Source organism: Cherax quadricarinatus, chromosome 82, assembly GCF_038502225.1.
Source record: "Cherax quadricarinatus isolate ZL_2023a chromosome 82, ASM3850222v1, whole genome shotgun sequence".
Classification (NCBI taxonomy): Eukaryota; Metazoa; Arthropoda; class Malacostraca; order Decapoda; family Parastacidae; genus Cherax; species Cherax quadricarinatus.
Genome location: NC_091373.1, coordinates 249,010 through 264,612, shown reverse-complemented (window position 1 = coordinate 264,612; position 15,603 = coordinate 249,010). Strand labels below are relative to the sequence as shown.

Genomic DNA, 15,603 nt, shown 5'->3' with positions numbered 1-15,603 from the left:
TATTCTTTCACAGTGGTTGTTTTGCATATTCTGAAATCCCCTGTTTACTGTGATCTTATTGCATATATATATATATATATATATATAGATATATATATATATATATATATATATATATATATATATATATATATATATATATATATATGTCGTGCCGAATAGGCAGAACTTGCGATCTTGGCTTAAATAGCAACGCTCATCTTGCCATATAGGACAAGTGAAAATTTGTGTATGCAATAATTTCGCCAAAATCTTCTGAACCTAACGAAAAAAATATATTTCACCGTGTTTGCTTAGTATTAAATTATTGTAAACAAATCTAAAATATATTTAGTTGGGTTAGGCTAAAATAAATTGTTCTTGTTATAATAAGGTTAGGTAAGTTTTCTAAGTTCCTTTTGGTGCAAAATTAAAATTTTTTTACATTATCACTAATGAAAAATATATATCTTTAAACGTACAAGAGAAAATTTTAGAAAGGTCTTAATTTTAAATGAGTTCTTGCTAATTGACCAGTTTTACATATTCGGCACGACATATACATAATATATATATATATATATATATATATATATATACAAATATATATATATATATATATATATATATATATATATATACATGTCGTGCCGAATATGTAAAACTGGTCAATTAGCAAGAACTCATTTAAAATCAAGTCCTTTCTGAAATTTTCTCATATACATTTAAAGATATATTTTTTTCATTAATGTTAATGTAAAAAAATTTAAGTTTTTCAGCAGAAGAATCTTAGAAAACTTACCTAACCTTATTACAACAAGAACAATTTATTTTAGCCTAGCCCAACTAAATATATTTTAGATTTGTTTACAATAATTTAATACTAAATAAACCCAGTGAAATATATTTTTTTCGTTAGGTTCAGAATGATTTTGGCGAAGTTATTGCATACACAAATTTTCACTTGTCCTATATGGCAAGATGAGCGTTGCTATTTAAGCCAAGATCGCAAGTTCTGCCTATTCGGCACGACATATATATATATATATATATATATATAATATATATAATATATATATATAATATATATATATATATATATATATATATATATATATATATATAATATATATATATAAAACAACACTGCATTAGCCAAGGACTCTAATCCATGCTGCTTTGGTCTGCCTCATGGTGGGCGTAAACGCATGACGCCCTAATCCACTGGACCATACGATCCATACAAGTAGGGCATCCAGCTGGAACTTGATGTTGTACTCCCTACCCAAGGACACACGATGGTGTGGATGACTCTTAGGCTAATTTCATTCTAGTCCCTGTTTGGTGGGATGCCATATATATATATATATTATAAACACACACTTAACATAAAGCAACCACATTCTGAGAACGAGGGGAGACTGCAGCAATACTGTCGTACTCGCTGGCTGTAAGATAACTCTCATGAAGACAATGGTGCCTGGAGTGGCCTGGCACCCCAAAACTCGCTCATATCATTATGTAAGTCAAGGTGATACATTCTGGACATCATTTGTGAGGTCACTGAGCGGGTCTACTTGAGGCCAAGCAGCTGCTTCTCCTTCTGCTTCTTCTGCACCATGTCAACGTTGCGGTCCTTCCATGTGCTCTTACGAAGCTTGATCGGCCGCGACCCCACGTACTTCCCTGGAATAAAATATCAGATTTTACATTCATGGAGAAACAGCAAACGCGTTGAAGTCCTACAGAGCTTAGGGAATGGGAGGTAATCAGGTTTGATACAAGCAAGGATAAGGCAGTTCCAATTTCTCGAATTAAGAACCATGCGCAAGTATGCAGATGGGAAGGGTACGTAACCTTAGTGATCAGTAAATATTGAAGGTTCAGGGGAATGCAAAACTTGATGAAAAGTGTGGTATCAGAACTTAAGGAACTCAACGTAATACTCCTTGGAAATAAATGGTATAAAATACCGACACAATGGAAATATAAACACAAATGCAGTATAATGTGATCCTTTATTGACTACGTTTCGCCCACACAGTGGGCTTTTTCAAGTCACAAACAGAACTACCTGGGGTGGAAGGAACGCGAGTATTTATAGTCCCACCAACCAAAACGATCTTCTCCACTTCTACTCTCACCACGACACCAAAACCAAACGTGGTGTAATTATAGGCTTCTTCCTGCGTGCACTCAGAATCTGCAGCAACGAGTTCCTTGAGGAAGAATGCACTATAATTGAACAAATATTTTCTAAACTCCACTATCCTCGTCACTTCATCAGAGACTGCAGACGGCGAGCATTAAACATCTTCAACACACCCAGAGAAGACACTGCCGAGAAGAGATACATAGTCCTTCCCACCAACTCCATTGCCAAACATGTTTCCAACATCTTTGCCAAAACATCATTCCAAGTATCTACCTCCACAACCACGACCATCAAGGACATCACCAGTAGTAGACAGGACAAGCCTCCATCCTCTGCAGGGGTATACATAATCCCTTGTAATGACTGCAACAAGTTATACGTGCGCGAAACATCAAGGGACCTCCAAACACGTATTTCAGAACACCAATACGCAAGCAGGTCTGACGACACAAGGAATGCCTGCGTACAACACCGTAATTCACACAACCACTTGATAAACTACAGAAACTCAAGACTTATCGCCACAGAAGACAACACTCAATACCGAAGAATCCTGGAATCATCACTTATTTCTATATCCGACAACTTCAACCAGAATAGTGGCTTCTATAACATAGCTGAACCACTTGCCAAGAAACTTCTTCATCGCTATCCCACATAAGAACACTGTAGAAGGTCTGCTCACAAACTTATCCAATCTCCTTTCCAAGCTACCCAAGTTTTTAGACTCTATAACCCCACTCGGTACATCATCAGATGCAGCATTCTTCACCTGACCCCAGCATTCTGAACCGGACTATAAATACTCGCGTTCCTTCCACCCCAGGTAGTTCTGTTTGTGACTTGAAAAAGCCCACTGTGTGGGCGAAACGTAGTCAATAAAGGATCACATTATACTGCATTTGTGTTTATATTTCCGTAATACTCCTTAGAAAGACAAGAACCACAGTGGACACGATCGTGACAAAAAATACTCAAGGAACTAGGAAGAGTGGTTGTTTGAGATTAACAAGAGGGAGCCAATGAACATAGATGGCAGCTAAAGATAAATGTGTAACAGGATCATTAAGAAATACTTTTCCAGTTTCAGAGTAGCAAGTGGAACAAATTAATTACTAGATAACAGTAGCAGTGTACAAACTGGTTACTAGATAACAGTAAATGTAACAAATTAATTACTAGATAAAAAGGTGGTGGAGGCTAGTCAATAGTAAAGAGACAGGGCCAGGGGTTATGATTCAACCCTTATAAATAAAACTAACTACACTCATACACAAACACTCACGCCAGTGCACAAAAAAATGGACACTAACGAATGTCTGCAAAAACATTTAGGACTTCACTTAAGTAGATAAAGATCAATAAGCTCCTGTTAAGACAGAGAGGGGCAAGGATATGAATTTAGGGAGGCAGAGATGGAGTAATACATGGGAAGGGAGGAAGAAAATAGAAGAGAGGGTCACTGAGCGCAGAAAGCTACTGCACAGAGAACCGTAAATAAGATAAACATTTGGAGAAGAGCGATACAGAGTGGTGAGGAGAAAGATGAAGGGTAGGGTAAGTGTGATGAAGTGGCAGAAAGAAGTGGGATGCAAGAGGGAGATGGGAGGTAATGTGGAAAGGAAGAGGAGAAACAAGGAGGGAAAGGAGAGACAATGAGGGGCTTGGGAGGAAACAGCAGAAACAGGAGCGAAATTGAGAGTACTGACGCCAAAGAACAAATGAGAAGAGGCACACTTGCAAGGTGAGAAAAGAAGATAACTGTTTATATTTTTTAATATTTAGAGCTACACGGGATGATATTTGACTATTACTAATTTCCTAAATTCTCGGTAAAACTATGATATAAGGGCTTTGGCAATATCACTAGGACTTACCCACTACTTCTCACGTCAATCAATACTCATTATACTACGCTGAATTTCTTACTTGATTACCAACGTCAATATCTGAACGATTCCTGTAAACTTACAAATACTATTCTGTTAGTATTTAGTAAGGCTAGGCCAGGTTAACCTAGGGTAGGACAAGTTACACAAACCAATAACAAAGTATTTTTATTATATTCGAAAACACTAAACACGTATGAGAGTGACACATAAATAAAAACGTATACGTAACTACAAATAAGAAAAATAAAAGGACAGAGACAGGTGTGACCAATTCCGGGAATGTTATAATTTACGGGAGTATCACTGTTGATGCCGAGAACGGATCAGGTGGTGGGACCGATCTAGAGCCTTCCACGTGATCTAATTCGGCACTTCTTGATCAATTGGAACAATATCTAAAAATGGTTATAATTATAACTAATTTTTAAAGGGGTAGACCGGTAAGCTAGCGGAAGGCCTCGGTCAGGTGACCAAACGCTCCAACGGCAGGTCATCATCTAAGACCCGCGTCCTGTTTCCTGACGAACCTTACCTAACCTAACCTGATCAATTGGGTTTAAAGCCTATCGACTACAAAAGGGTCATTAAGAGAGTTAGCAACCTGTTCAACACCAGTCAAGAACGATTTAATCCCTAAAACTGAGATATTAAACTCTTAGTGTATTACACTGACAGCCTTGCACCCCAATGTATATACCATGTATTCCGACGCTAACCATATGGTTGTGCACACTATTATACATGCATAAGATCACAAGAGACAGATATAATATGCAAAATTATCACACATGTGAACTATGAAGCCTATTTTCTGACACATGAGTTATAAGAACATAAGAACATAAGAAAGGAGGAACACTGCAGGAGCCCTGTTGGCCCATACTAGGCAAGTCCTTTACAATTCATCCCACTAACATAACATTTGCCCAACCCAATTTTCAATGCTACCCAAGAAATAAGCTCTGATGTGAAAGTCCCACTCAAATCCAACCCCTCCCACTCATGTACTTATCCAACCTAAATTTGAAACTACCCAAAGTCCCAGCCTCAGTAACCCAACTAGGTAGACTGTTCCACTCATCAACTACCCTATTTCCAAACCATTACTTTCCTATGTCCTTTCTAAATCTAAACTTATCTAATTTAAATCCATTACTGCGGGTTCTCTCTTGGAGAGACATCCTCAAGACCTTATTAATATCCCCTTTATTAATACCTATCTTCCACTTATACAGTTCGATCAGGTCTCCCCTCATTCTTCATCTAACAAGTGAATGTTTACCTGGAGTTTACCTGGAGAGAGTTCCGGGGGTCAACGCCCCCGCGGCCCGGTCTGTGACCAGGCCTCCTGGTGGATCAGAGCCTGATTAACCAGGCTGTTGCTGCTGGCTGCACGCAAACCAACGTACGAGCCACAGCCCGGCTGATCAGGAACTGACTTTAGGTGCTTGTCCAGTGCCAGCTTGAAGACTGCCAGGGGTCTGTTGGTAATCCCCCTTATGTGTGCTGGGAGGCAGTTGAACAGTCTCGGGCCCCTGACACTTATTGTATGGTCTCTTAACGTGCTAGTGACACCCCTGCTTTTCATTGGGGGGATGGTGCATCGTCTGCCAAGTCTTTTGCTTTCGTAGTGAGTGATTTTCGTGTGTAAGTTCGGTACTAGTCCCTCTAGGATTTTCCAGGTGTATATAATCATGTATCTCTCCCTCCTGCGTTCCAGGGAATACAGGTTTAGGAACCTCAAGCGCTCCCAGTAATTGAGGTGTTTTATCTCTGTTATGCGCGCCGTGAAAGTTCTCTGTACATTTTCTAGGTCGGCAATTTCACCTGCCTTGAAAGGTGCTGTTAGTGTGCAGCAATACTCCAGCCTAGATAGAACAAGTGACCTGAAGAGTGTCATCATGGGTTTGGCCTCCCTAGTTTTGAAGGTTCTCATTATCCATCCTGTCATTTTTCTAGCAGATGCGATTGATACAATGTTATGGTCCTTGAAGGTGAGATCCTCCGACATGATCACTCCCAGGTCTTTGACGTTGGTGTTTCGCTCTATTTTGTGGCCAGAATTTGTTTTGTACTCTGATGAAGATTTAATTTCCTCATGTTTACCATATCTGAGTAATTGAAATTTCTCATCGTTGAACTTCATATTGTTTTCTGCAGCCCACTGAAAGATTTGGTTGATGTCCGCCTGGAGCCTTGCAGTGTCTGCAATGGAAGACACTGTCATGCAGATTCGGGTGTCATCTGCAATGGAAGACACAGTGCTGTGGCTGACATCCTTGTCTATGTCGGATATGAGGATGAGGAACAAGATGGGAGCGAGTACTGTGCCTTGTGGAACAGAGCTTTTCACCGTAGCTGCCTCGGACTTTACTCTGTTGACGACTACTCTCTGTGTTCTGTTAGTGAGGAAATTATAGATCCATCGACCGACTTTTCCTGTTATTCCTTTAGCACGCATTTTGTGCGCTATTACGCCATGGTCACACTTGTCGAAGGCTTTTGCAGTCTGTATATATTACATCTGCATTCTTTTTGTCTTCTAGTGCATTTAGGACCTTGTCGTAGTGATCTAATAGTTGAGACAGACAGGAGCGACCTGTTCTAAACCCATGTTGCCCTGGGTTGTGTAACTGATGGGTTTCTAGATGGGTGGTGATCTTGCTTCTTAGGACCCTTTCAAAGTTTTTTATGATATGGGATGTTAGTGCTATTGGTCTGTAGTTCTTTGCTGTTGCTTTACTGCCCCCTTTGTGGAGTGGGGCTATGTCTGTTGTTTTTAGTAACTGTGGGACGACCCCCGTGTCCATGCTCCCTCTCCATAGGATGGAAAAGGCTCGTGATAGGGGCTTCTTGCAGTTCTTGATGAACACAGAGTTCCATGAGTCTGGCCCTGGGGCAGAGTGCATGGGCATGTCATTTATCGCCTGTTCGAAGTCATTTGGCGTCAGGATAACATCGGATAGGCTTGTGTTAATCAAATTTTGTGGCTCTCTCATAAAAAATTCATTTTGATCTTCGACTCTCAGTCTGGTTAGCGGCTTGCTAAAAACTGAGTCATATTGGGACTTGAGTAGCTCACTCATTTCCTTGCTGTCATCTGTGTAGGACCCATCTTGTTCAAGTAGGGGCCCAATACTGGACGTTGTTCTCGATTTTGATTTGGCATAGGAGAAGAAATACTTTGGGTTTCTTTCGATTTCATTTATGGCTTTTAGTTCTTCCCGCGATTCCTGACTCCTAAAGGATTCTTTTAGCTTAAGTTCGATGCTTGCTATTTCTCTGACCAGTGTCTCCCTACGCATTTCAGATATATTGACCTCTTTTAGCCGCTCTGTTATTCTTTTCCGTCGCCTGTAAAGGGAGCGCCTGTCTCTTTCTATTTTACATCTACTACTCCTTTTTCTTAGAGGAATAAGCCTTGTGCATACATCGAGTGCCACCGAGTTAATCTGTTCTAGGCATAAGTTGGGGTCTGTGTTGCTTAGTATATCTTCCCAGCTTATATCGGTTAGGACTTGGTTTACTTGGTCCCACTTTATGTTTTTGTTATTGAAGTTGAATTTGGTGAATGCTCCCTCGTGACTAGTCTCATTATGTCGGTCTGGGGCTCCACGCATACATGTCTGAACCTCAATTATGTTGTGATCTGAGTATATTGTTTTTGATATGGTGACATTTCTTATCAGATCATCATTGTTAGTGAAGATGATGTCTAGTGTATTCTCCAGTCTAGTAGGCTCTATTATTTGCTGGTTTAAATTGAATTTTGTGCAGAGATTTAAAAGCTCGTGTGAGTGTGAGTTTTCATCAGAGCTGCCTCCTGGTGTTATTACTGCAACAATATTATTTGCTATATTCCTCCATTTTAGGTGCCTTAAGTTGAAATCCCCCAGGAGCAAGATGTTGGGTGCAGGAGCTGGAAGATTTTCCAGACAGTGGTCAATTTTTAACAGCTGTTCCTGGAATTGCTGGGATGTTGCATCCGGAGGCTTGTAGACTACCACAATGACTAGGTTTTGGTTCTCGACCTTTACTGCTAAAACTTCCACTACAATACATCATTTGAAGCATTAAGCAGTTCTGTGCAAACAAGTGACTCTGCAATGTAACTTAAGAGTCTTCAATCTTTCTTCATAAGGAAGATTTCTAATGCTATGTATTAATTTAGTCATCCTACGCTGAATGTTTTCTAACGAATTTATGTCCATTCTGTAATATGGAGACCAGAACTGAGCTGCATAATCTAGGTGAGGCCTTACTAATGATGTATAAAGCTGCAGTATGACCTCTGGACTTCTGTTGCTTACACTTCTTGATATAAATCCCAGTAATCTATTTGCCTTATTAAGTACGCTTAGGCATTGCTGTCTTGGTTTAAGGTTGCTGCTCACCACTTATTGTCTAACACACATGAGCTATGACGCCTATCTTCTAACATATATGAGTTATGACGCCTCTCTTCTAACATATACGAGTTTTGAAGCCTATCTTCTAACATATGTGAGTTATAACGTCTATCTTCTCAACATTTCGATGAAGCCTGACGTCTAACATACATGCGATATCACCAAGCATTCCCTCTAGCAAATATGAAGAGCTGAAATATGGGCACGATGCGTGAAATGTATTGTCGACAAGTATGAACACAAAGAAATTGCAGAACAAGTCTTTCGTTGACAACATTAAGCCGTGTGTAAAGCTATATCAAGTCACACAGTAGTTACGGGTATCACATGTATATACTACTGGTGGCAGCGGAGGTGAAGCATCGTGGAGGGTGGGGCCTCAGAAGGAATACTGATATGTAAAAATCTTAGGTCACAGCACATAGATTATGGTACCTTGGTACCTCAAACTAGGGCTATAACCAAGACGTCTCAACATACACAACTGGAGCTGATGCATAAGATACATATGCAACAGTTCGGTATATTTATTGCCGACATGTTTTCTCGACGCAGCAGGCTTGCTCAGTCGAATACAAAGCGACTATTATGCTGGTGAGGGTGGAAGTAGAGGTAATTCTGAGACGGTCAGTCCCGCAGCCTTGGCAGAAGGTTTTCAATCTTTTAGCCTTGATACCAGGTAAGTACGTCGATTATCCGGCGACTCTGGGTTGAAGGTGCATAGGATTTACAACACCCGATAATAACATTATTCTTTATGACTCACGGAATCGTAATAACACGATTACAAACAAACACTGTACGGTTGGGGTTAGAACCCATGGCAAATGAGTCGTAAAACTCCAGGCTGGAGTTATCTGCATATTTCTCTTCCAAATGATCTTCTCCGATGCTGTGTACGAACAAGGTTGCTAGATAATGCTACATGTTAAAAACGCGATCACCGAACAATCGTACAAAGATAGAAAATGACTACCCAGGTGCAAAATGAGTTCAGTCTTCATTATTCATCAACTTTTTCTCTCATTTTCTTTGAATTAATTATTAAATCACCTGTGATAAATAACGACATATTTACCCGGGACCAGCACATGCTTCCCTCGCCCCATTGTACGCACCAGCAGCGCCATCCTGTTTTTTTTTTTTTACAAACTAAATGTAAAATACATTTATTTGTATCAATAAAAAATTAAGCTTTAATTGCCTCGTATAAAAAATGGAAGCGGGTACGAGACTTTTCAGAGCTGCCGCCACCTGCAAACTTCCTCAGTGATTCATATACAAGTGTTGATACATACTGATCAATGATACAAGTATTAAAAACACTGATAAATGATACGTGTTAATAAACACTGATAAATGGTACAAGTGTTAATAAACACTTATCAGTATTTATTAACACTTGTATAATGTACACTGATCAATGCTACAAATAAGTGTTATAAATAGTGGCCAATGACAAACCAAGTAACACTGAGACTTATTTTTAACCTGGGGTCCTTTGCTCAGAAATGTCTTCTATTACGAAACGCTACGATCTGTGTGCACGTGTACATAACTTAGTTAAGTACATACACCCACGCACGCACGTAAAACATACAGTCACGTCGATACTAATAAAACATACATGAACAGGAACAGTCACCCACGCACATTCACAACCAACCCACAATTTGTTGAGGAAATTAGAGGACTTTGTGGTTCGTGATGGAGAATTATCAAGTGACAAGTCTTGTGATGTGGTAATGGTTCAACAGGGACCGAAACATAGTCTATTTAAATATCCCCTGAGTGGGTGACGGGCGTGTTGTGATCATATACGATATTATTTCCAGACAATGACGACGACGATAAATAAAAATTATAGAATAAATCTTTTAACTGGGCATACAAAAGTTTAAAAAAAAAAAGTGTATATTTATAAAAAGAACTGTTATTTTGAAAAGTGACCCGACTGCATGTTTATGTTTCTCAAAATATTTCATTGATCTTTTTATCACAATATATAATACTATCTTGGTACTAAAGGGAATCGATGATCAGCAAATATGAAAGTATTGAGGGACTGATGGAAATGTGTATATGTTGGGGTGATGCCTTCTCCAGAAATTTGAAGTGTGTAGCCACAGTGACGAAGTGGACTACCTCTAAAATTTGCGAACGTTGGTGGTGGTGTTTTGTTGATCAGGAAAAACTACCTACCCTGGCGCCAGTAAACATCCACTGGACATATCAGTCCTTTGTATCCAAATTACGTTTCCAACATAAAAATCACAAAAAAGGCTCACACGGTATTCTAAAGGGCATTTAGAAAGCAACGCAAAGTAGAAAAAAAAAAACACACAATGAGCCTGACAATGAGATGGTTGTGCATTACTATTGCAGTCATAGTGGGAGGGCTAAACCTGTAGGGTTCATACAGCGCCTGAGGAAATGGAAGGCATTCAAGCTCGATTCAAGAAATCGAAGCAGAGGTCCAATTCATTAGATCAAGAGCCCCTCACCAGCATCTAGGAACCACCCTTGAGAGGAGGAGTTGTCGAGGGAAAAATAGGAAACGTTAAAATTTGAAAGTTTAACTCTCGGTGCAAGAATGAGCTGGGTTATTAGGCTAAGTTCAGGGACGGAATAGATATGTTCAATTTCTTGGATCAAGAGCCCTTCACCGGCATCAAGGCACCCCTGCTTGAAGGGTCCCCAGGGAAATACAGATATAAATTCATAACATAAATTCTGGATGTAAGGGTCAGCGTCAAAAATTTGTTACTAAATAATGGCATAACACAGAAAAGTAAACAAACAATGCAGTGAAATTTTTTATCGATACAAGTTTCATCCACGAGTGAGTTTTCTCATGTGCTTAATAAAGCTCACTCGTGGGTGAAACATTTCACCGCTAAATATTTCACTGCATTAAGTGGTTATTTCCTAATTTTTGTTACTGTCTCGGTTGCACCTACATGTGCCCGGCCATCCTTTCCTCCACCTCCCGCCACAAATTGAAACGTCAAGTAGTGTTTAAAACCTATGTGGAAGGTTGATTAACACTTCCCACGTGGAATGTTTGGTAGATTGGTTAGCAACAGATCGGCATTTTCCCGCAGGAGGCCTTAGCCGCTGCAATATACACAACACCAAACTCCCTCAACAATGCAAACAGCAGTGTGGAAAAATAGATATTCTTTTGTTTTTGGATGAAAAGATGTCTTAAGTGGTTTCACTTGTGCTTTTTTATCCAAATGATCGGTAGCAATATATCTTCTACCATTTTAACGCTTTTTCCTTCTGTTAAAGCCAGGGCTGTGGAGTCGGCACATAAAATCTTCAACTTCGACTCCTTTATTTATGCCACCTTCGACTCAGACTCAATTATATTTTGATAAATTAGACACATGTGCAACTCTTGGGTATCTTTATTAAGGAAACGTTTCGCCACACAGTGGCTTCATCAGTCCATACACAGGAGAAGCTTGAAGAACAGGAGGAGAATGAGGTAATCAGTCCCTCAACCTTGAGTCGATGTGGTCAGTCCATCAATCTTGAGTAGAATACGGCATATGAGCGGAGAAGGAGCTTATAAACCGTGGGTAGGAGATACCCAAGAGTTGCACATGTGTCTAATTTATCAACGTGTCGGTTCTGTGAACCATTCATCTACAATCCTGTCAGACACTGCAACTTCTTGGGATCTTAATACTTGGGAATTCTTCGCTTGCCTAACCATTGGGCACGACCTACTTCCACATTGGGCAAATGTGACACCACCTACGACTGCTGCACCTCTCCTACCCACGGTTTATAAGCTCCTTCTCCGCTCATATGCCGTATTCTACTCAAGATTGATGGACTGACCACATCGACTCAAGGTTGAGGGACTGATTACCTCAATCTCCTCCTGTTCTTCAAGCTTCTCCTGTGTATGGACTGATGAAGCCACTGTGTGGTGAAACGTTTCCTTAATAAAGATACCCAAGAGTTGCACATGTGTCTAATTTATCAACGTGTCGGTTCTGTGAACCATTCATCTATAATTACATTTTACCGACTCCAACTCTAGTAACCCAAGAATTGCTTCCGACTCCGACTCCACAGCCCTGGTTAAAACTTTCAGATAACTTTCCATGAACATTTCACAGATCAATAACATTATCACAGAAAATACAGGGAAGCACAAACTCTCAAATAAAACTTATGTGGGAAGCTCCAACTGTAGCTCAACCCACTACTATGTAGATTAGGTAGGTAAGAACTGTCAGGAAACAGGATGAATGGATGCAGCTACATTTATTTTTTTATTAAGTTACTTCTACTTTTCTGCTACGCTACGTTGTTGGAAGACCTGCTATTACCTCTGTCACTCACAGGGCTTACGAGCATTCAATTGTGTCCTTTTACCTGAGTAGTCCCCTTGCCCTGGTGCCCCTCTAGCCCTCGTACCCACCGTGCCCTGGTCCCTCCCATGCCCTGGTCTCCCTCCCATGCCCTGGTCTCCCTCCCATGCCCTGGTCTCCCCCTTGCCCTAGTACCTCCCTTGCCCTAATCCCTCCCTGGCCCTGGGGTTCCCCTTGCCCCTGGTCTTTTCCTACCTTGATGAATAATCTGAAAATTTCTTGTCTATATCTTGAAGTATTTTGTAAGTTGTGATCATGTCTTGCATTTTTCTACACTCTTCTAGATTATCATAATTATGCGGAAGCAGTAGAGGTTACATAACGCCTTGGGAACAGGAAGTAATCAAGTCTGATCTGAAGATGAGGGGAGCTCAAATTCCTTAAATCAAGAGCCCTTCACCAGAATGAAGAAACCCCACCTTAAACATCACTCCCCTTAACTCAGGAGTAAGCCCTGTTGCGTACTTCTGCATCTTCTTCAGTTTCTAAACATGTTTTACTTCCTCAGGTGTAAGTTCCAATACCAGTACTGCGTGCTCCAAGATGGCCTGACGCATGTTGTGTGAAGTCCCCGGAAACACTATGTTAAGATTTCTGAGGACCACTCTTAGATTGGTCAGGCAAGAGAGCACTGGCGGAAGAGGTAATTCAGTTAACGTGAGCCTTTGGCGAAATGTTAGACACTATACTCACTTTGAGTAAGGTCTGCAAAGAGAGAGAGAGAGAGAGAGAGAGAGAGAGAGAGCATGAAGTGTAAGCAGACATAATTTTTTTCTTGATCCCGCATGTGAGCTTCAGCTCCTTGAGTAAGAAAAATAATAACAAGATTTGCTTGTTATGCAAGAGGACGTCCGGTGGTGTTAATGAGTGTTTGATGCCACGTTAAATTTGGCCTCACTTAACCACTGCTCATTAAACCTGCATATAGTGCATGATTATCCTCTCTCCTCTTTCTCACTTCACCACCCGTTCTCGTTCTCTCTCTCTCTCTCTCCCCCGTCCCAGTGTTGACCAACACTGCCACCTGAGGCTGCCTTGAGTACCTGGAGGGTATTCCGGGGATCAACGCCCCCGCGGCCCGGTCCATGACCAGGCCTCCCGGTGGATCAGGGCACGATCAACCAGGCTGTTACTGCTGGTCGCACGCAATCCAACGTACGAACCACAGCCCGGCTGATCCGGCACCGACTTTAGGTATCTGTCCAGCTCCCTCTTGAAGACAACCAGGGGTCTTCTGGTAATGCCCCTTATTGCTGGTGGGAGGCTGTTGAACAGTCTTGGGCCCCTGACACTTACTGCGTTTTCTCTTAGTGTACCAGTGACGTCCCTACTTTTCACTGGGGGTATGTTGCATCGCCTGCCAAGTCTTTTGCTTTCGTATGGAGTGATTACCGTGTGCATATTAGGGACCAGTCCCTCCACAATCTTCCAGGCGTAGATTATGATATGTATCTCTCGCCTGCGCTCCAGTGAGTACAAGTCAAGTGCTTCCAGGCGTTCCCAGTAGTTAAGGTGTTTGATGGAATTTATACGTGCAGTAAAGGTTCTCTGTACATTCTTTAGATCTGCTGTTTCACCTGCCTTGAATGGGGATGTTAATGTACAGCAGTATTCCAGCCTAGAGAGAACAAGTGATTTAAAAAGGATCATCATTGGCTTAGCATCTCTTGTCTTGATTATTATTATTATTATTATCAAAAAGAATCTCTTGTCTTGAATGTTCTCATTATCCATCCTATCTGTTTCCTCGCAGATGTGATAGTGGCATTGTTGTGGTCCTTGAAGCTGAGGTCTTCGGACATTACCGCACCCAGGTCCTTCACATTACTTTTCCGCTCTATTGTGTGATTAGAGTTTGTAGTTTACTCAGTCCTAGTTATTATTTCCTCCAGTTTTCTATAACGGAGTAGTTGGAATTTGTCTTCATTGAACATCATATTGTTCTCTGTTGCCCATTGGAAAACTTGGTTTATATCTTCTTGGAGTTTTGCCTTGTCCTCATTGGATGACGCTCTCATGCAGATCCTAGTATCGTCTGCAAAGGATGATACAGTGCTATGGTTTACATCTTTATGTCTGATATGAGAATGAGGAACAGGATAGGTGCGAGTACTGTGCCTTGTGGGACAGAGCTCTTCATTATGGCAGCATCCGATTTAACTCTGTTTACCACTACTCTTTGTGTGCGATTGGTTAGAAAGTTGAAGATCCATCTGCCTACTTTGCCAGTTATCCCTTTAGCACGCATTTTGTGTGCTATGGTCGCACTTGTCAAAAGCTTTTGCAAAATCTGTGTATACTACATCTGCATTCTGTTTGTTTTCCAGTGCATCTAAGACCATATCATAGTGGTCTAGCAGTTGCAAGAGGCAGGAGCGACCTGCTCTAAAACCATGTTGCCCTGGGTTGTACAATTTTTGGGAGTCCAGGTGGTTTGCTATCCTGCTTCTTAGAACTGAGACGTTAAAACTATTGGTCTATAGTTCTTAGCTACTGCTTTGCTGCCACCTTTAGGAAGTGGGGCTATATCTGTTGTTTTTAGTGACTGTGGAATCTCGCCTGTGTCTAAGCTCCTTCTCCATAGTTTACTTAGGGCCCGTGAGAAACGTTTCTTGCAGTTCTTAATGAACACCGAGTTCCACGAGTCTGGGCCTGGGGCTGTGTGCATGGGCATGTCGTCGATGGCTTTCTCAAAGTCTAGTGGAGTTAGGGTTATGTCAGAAATTTGGCATACATTGGCAGAGTTTTGAGGCTCAGTCATGAAAAAATTGTTTGGA

The 15,603-nt window shown here is 41.0% G+C and overlaps 1 protein-coding gene across 1 annotated transcript in view; it reads right to left on the bottom strand.

The window, feature by feature from the left end:
* Window positions 1-1,095: 1,095 nt before the first annotated feature.
* Window positions 1,096-15,603, bottom strand: part of LOC128702884 (pre-mRNA 3' end processing protein WDR33) — a 117,848-nt gene continuing 103,340 nt past the window's right edge. Inside the window, exon 8 of the mRNA XM_053797371.2 lies at window positions 1,096-1,665. Coding sequence (XP_053653346.2) covers window positions 1,553-1,665 — 113 coding nt within the window. The 3' untranslated portion in view covers window positions 1,096-1,552. The remainder of the gene's footprint in view (window positions 1,666-15,603) is intronic.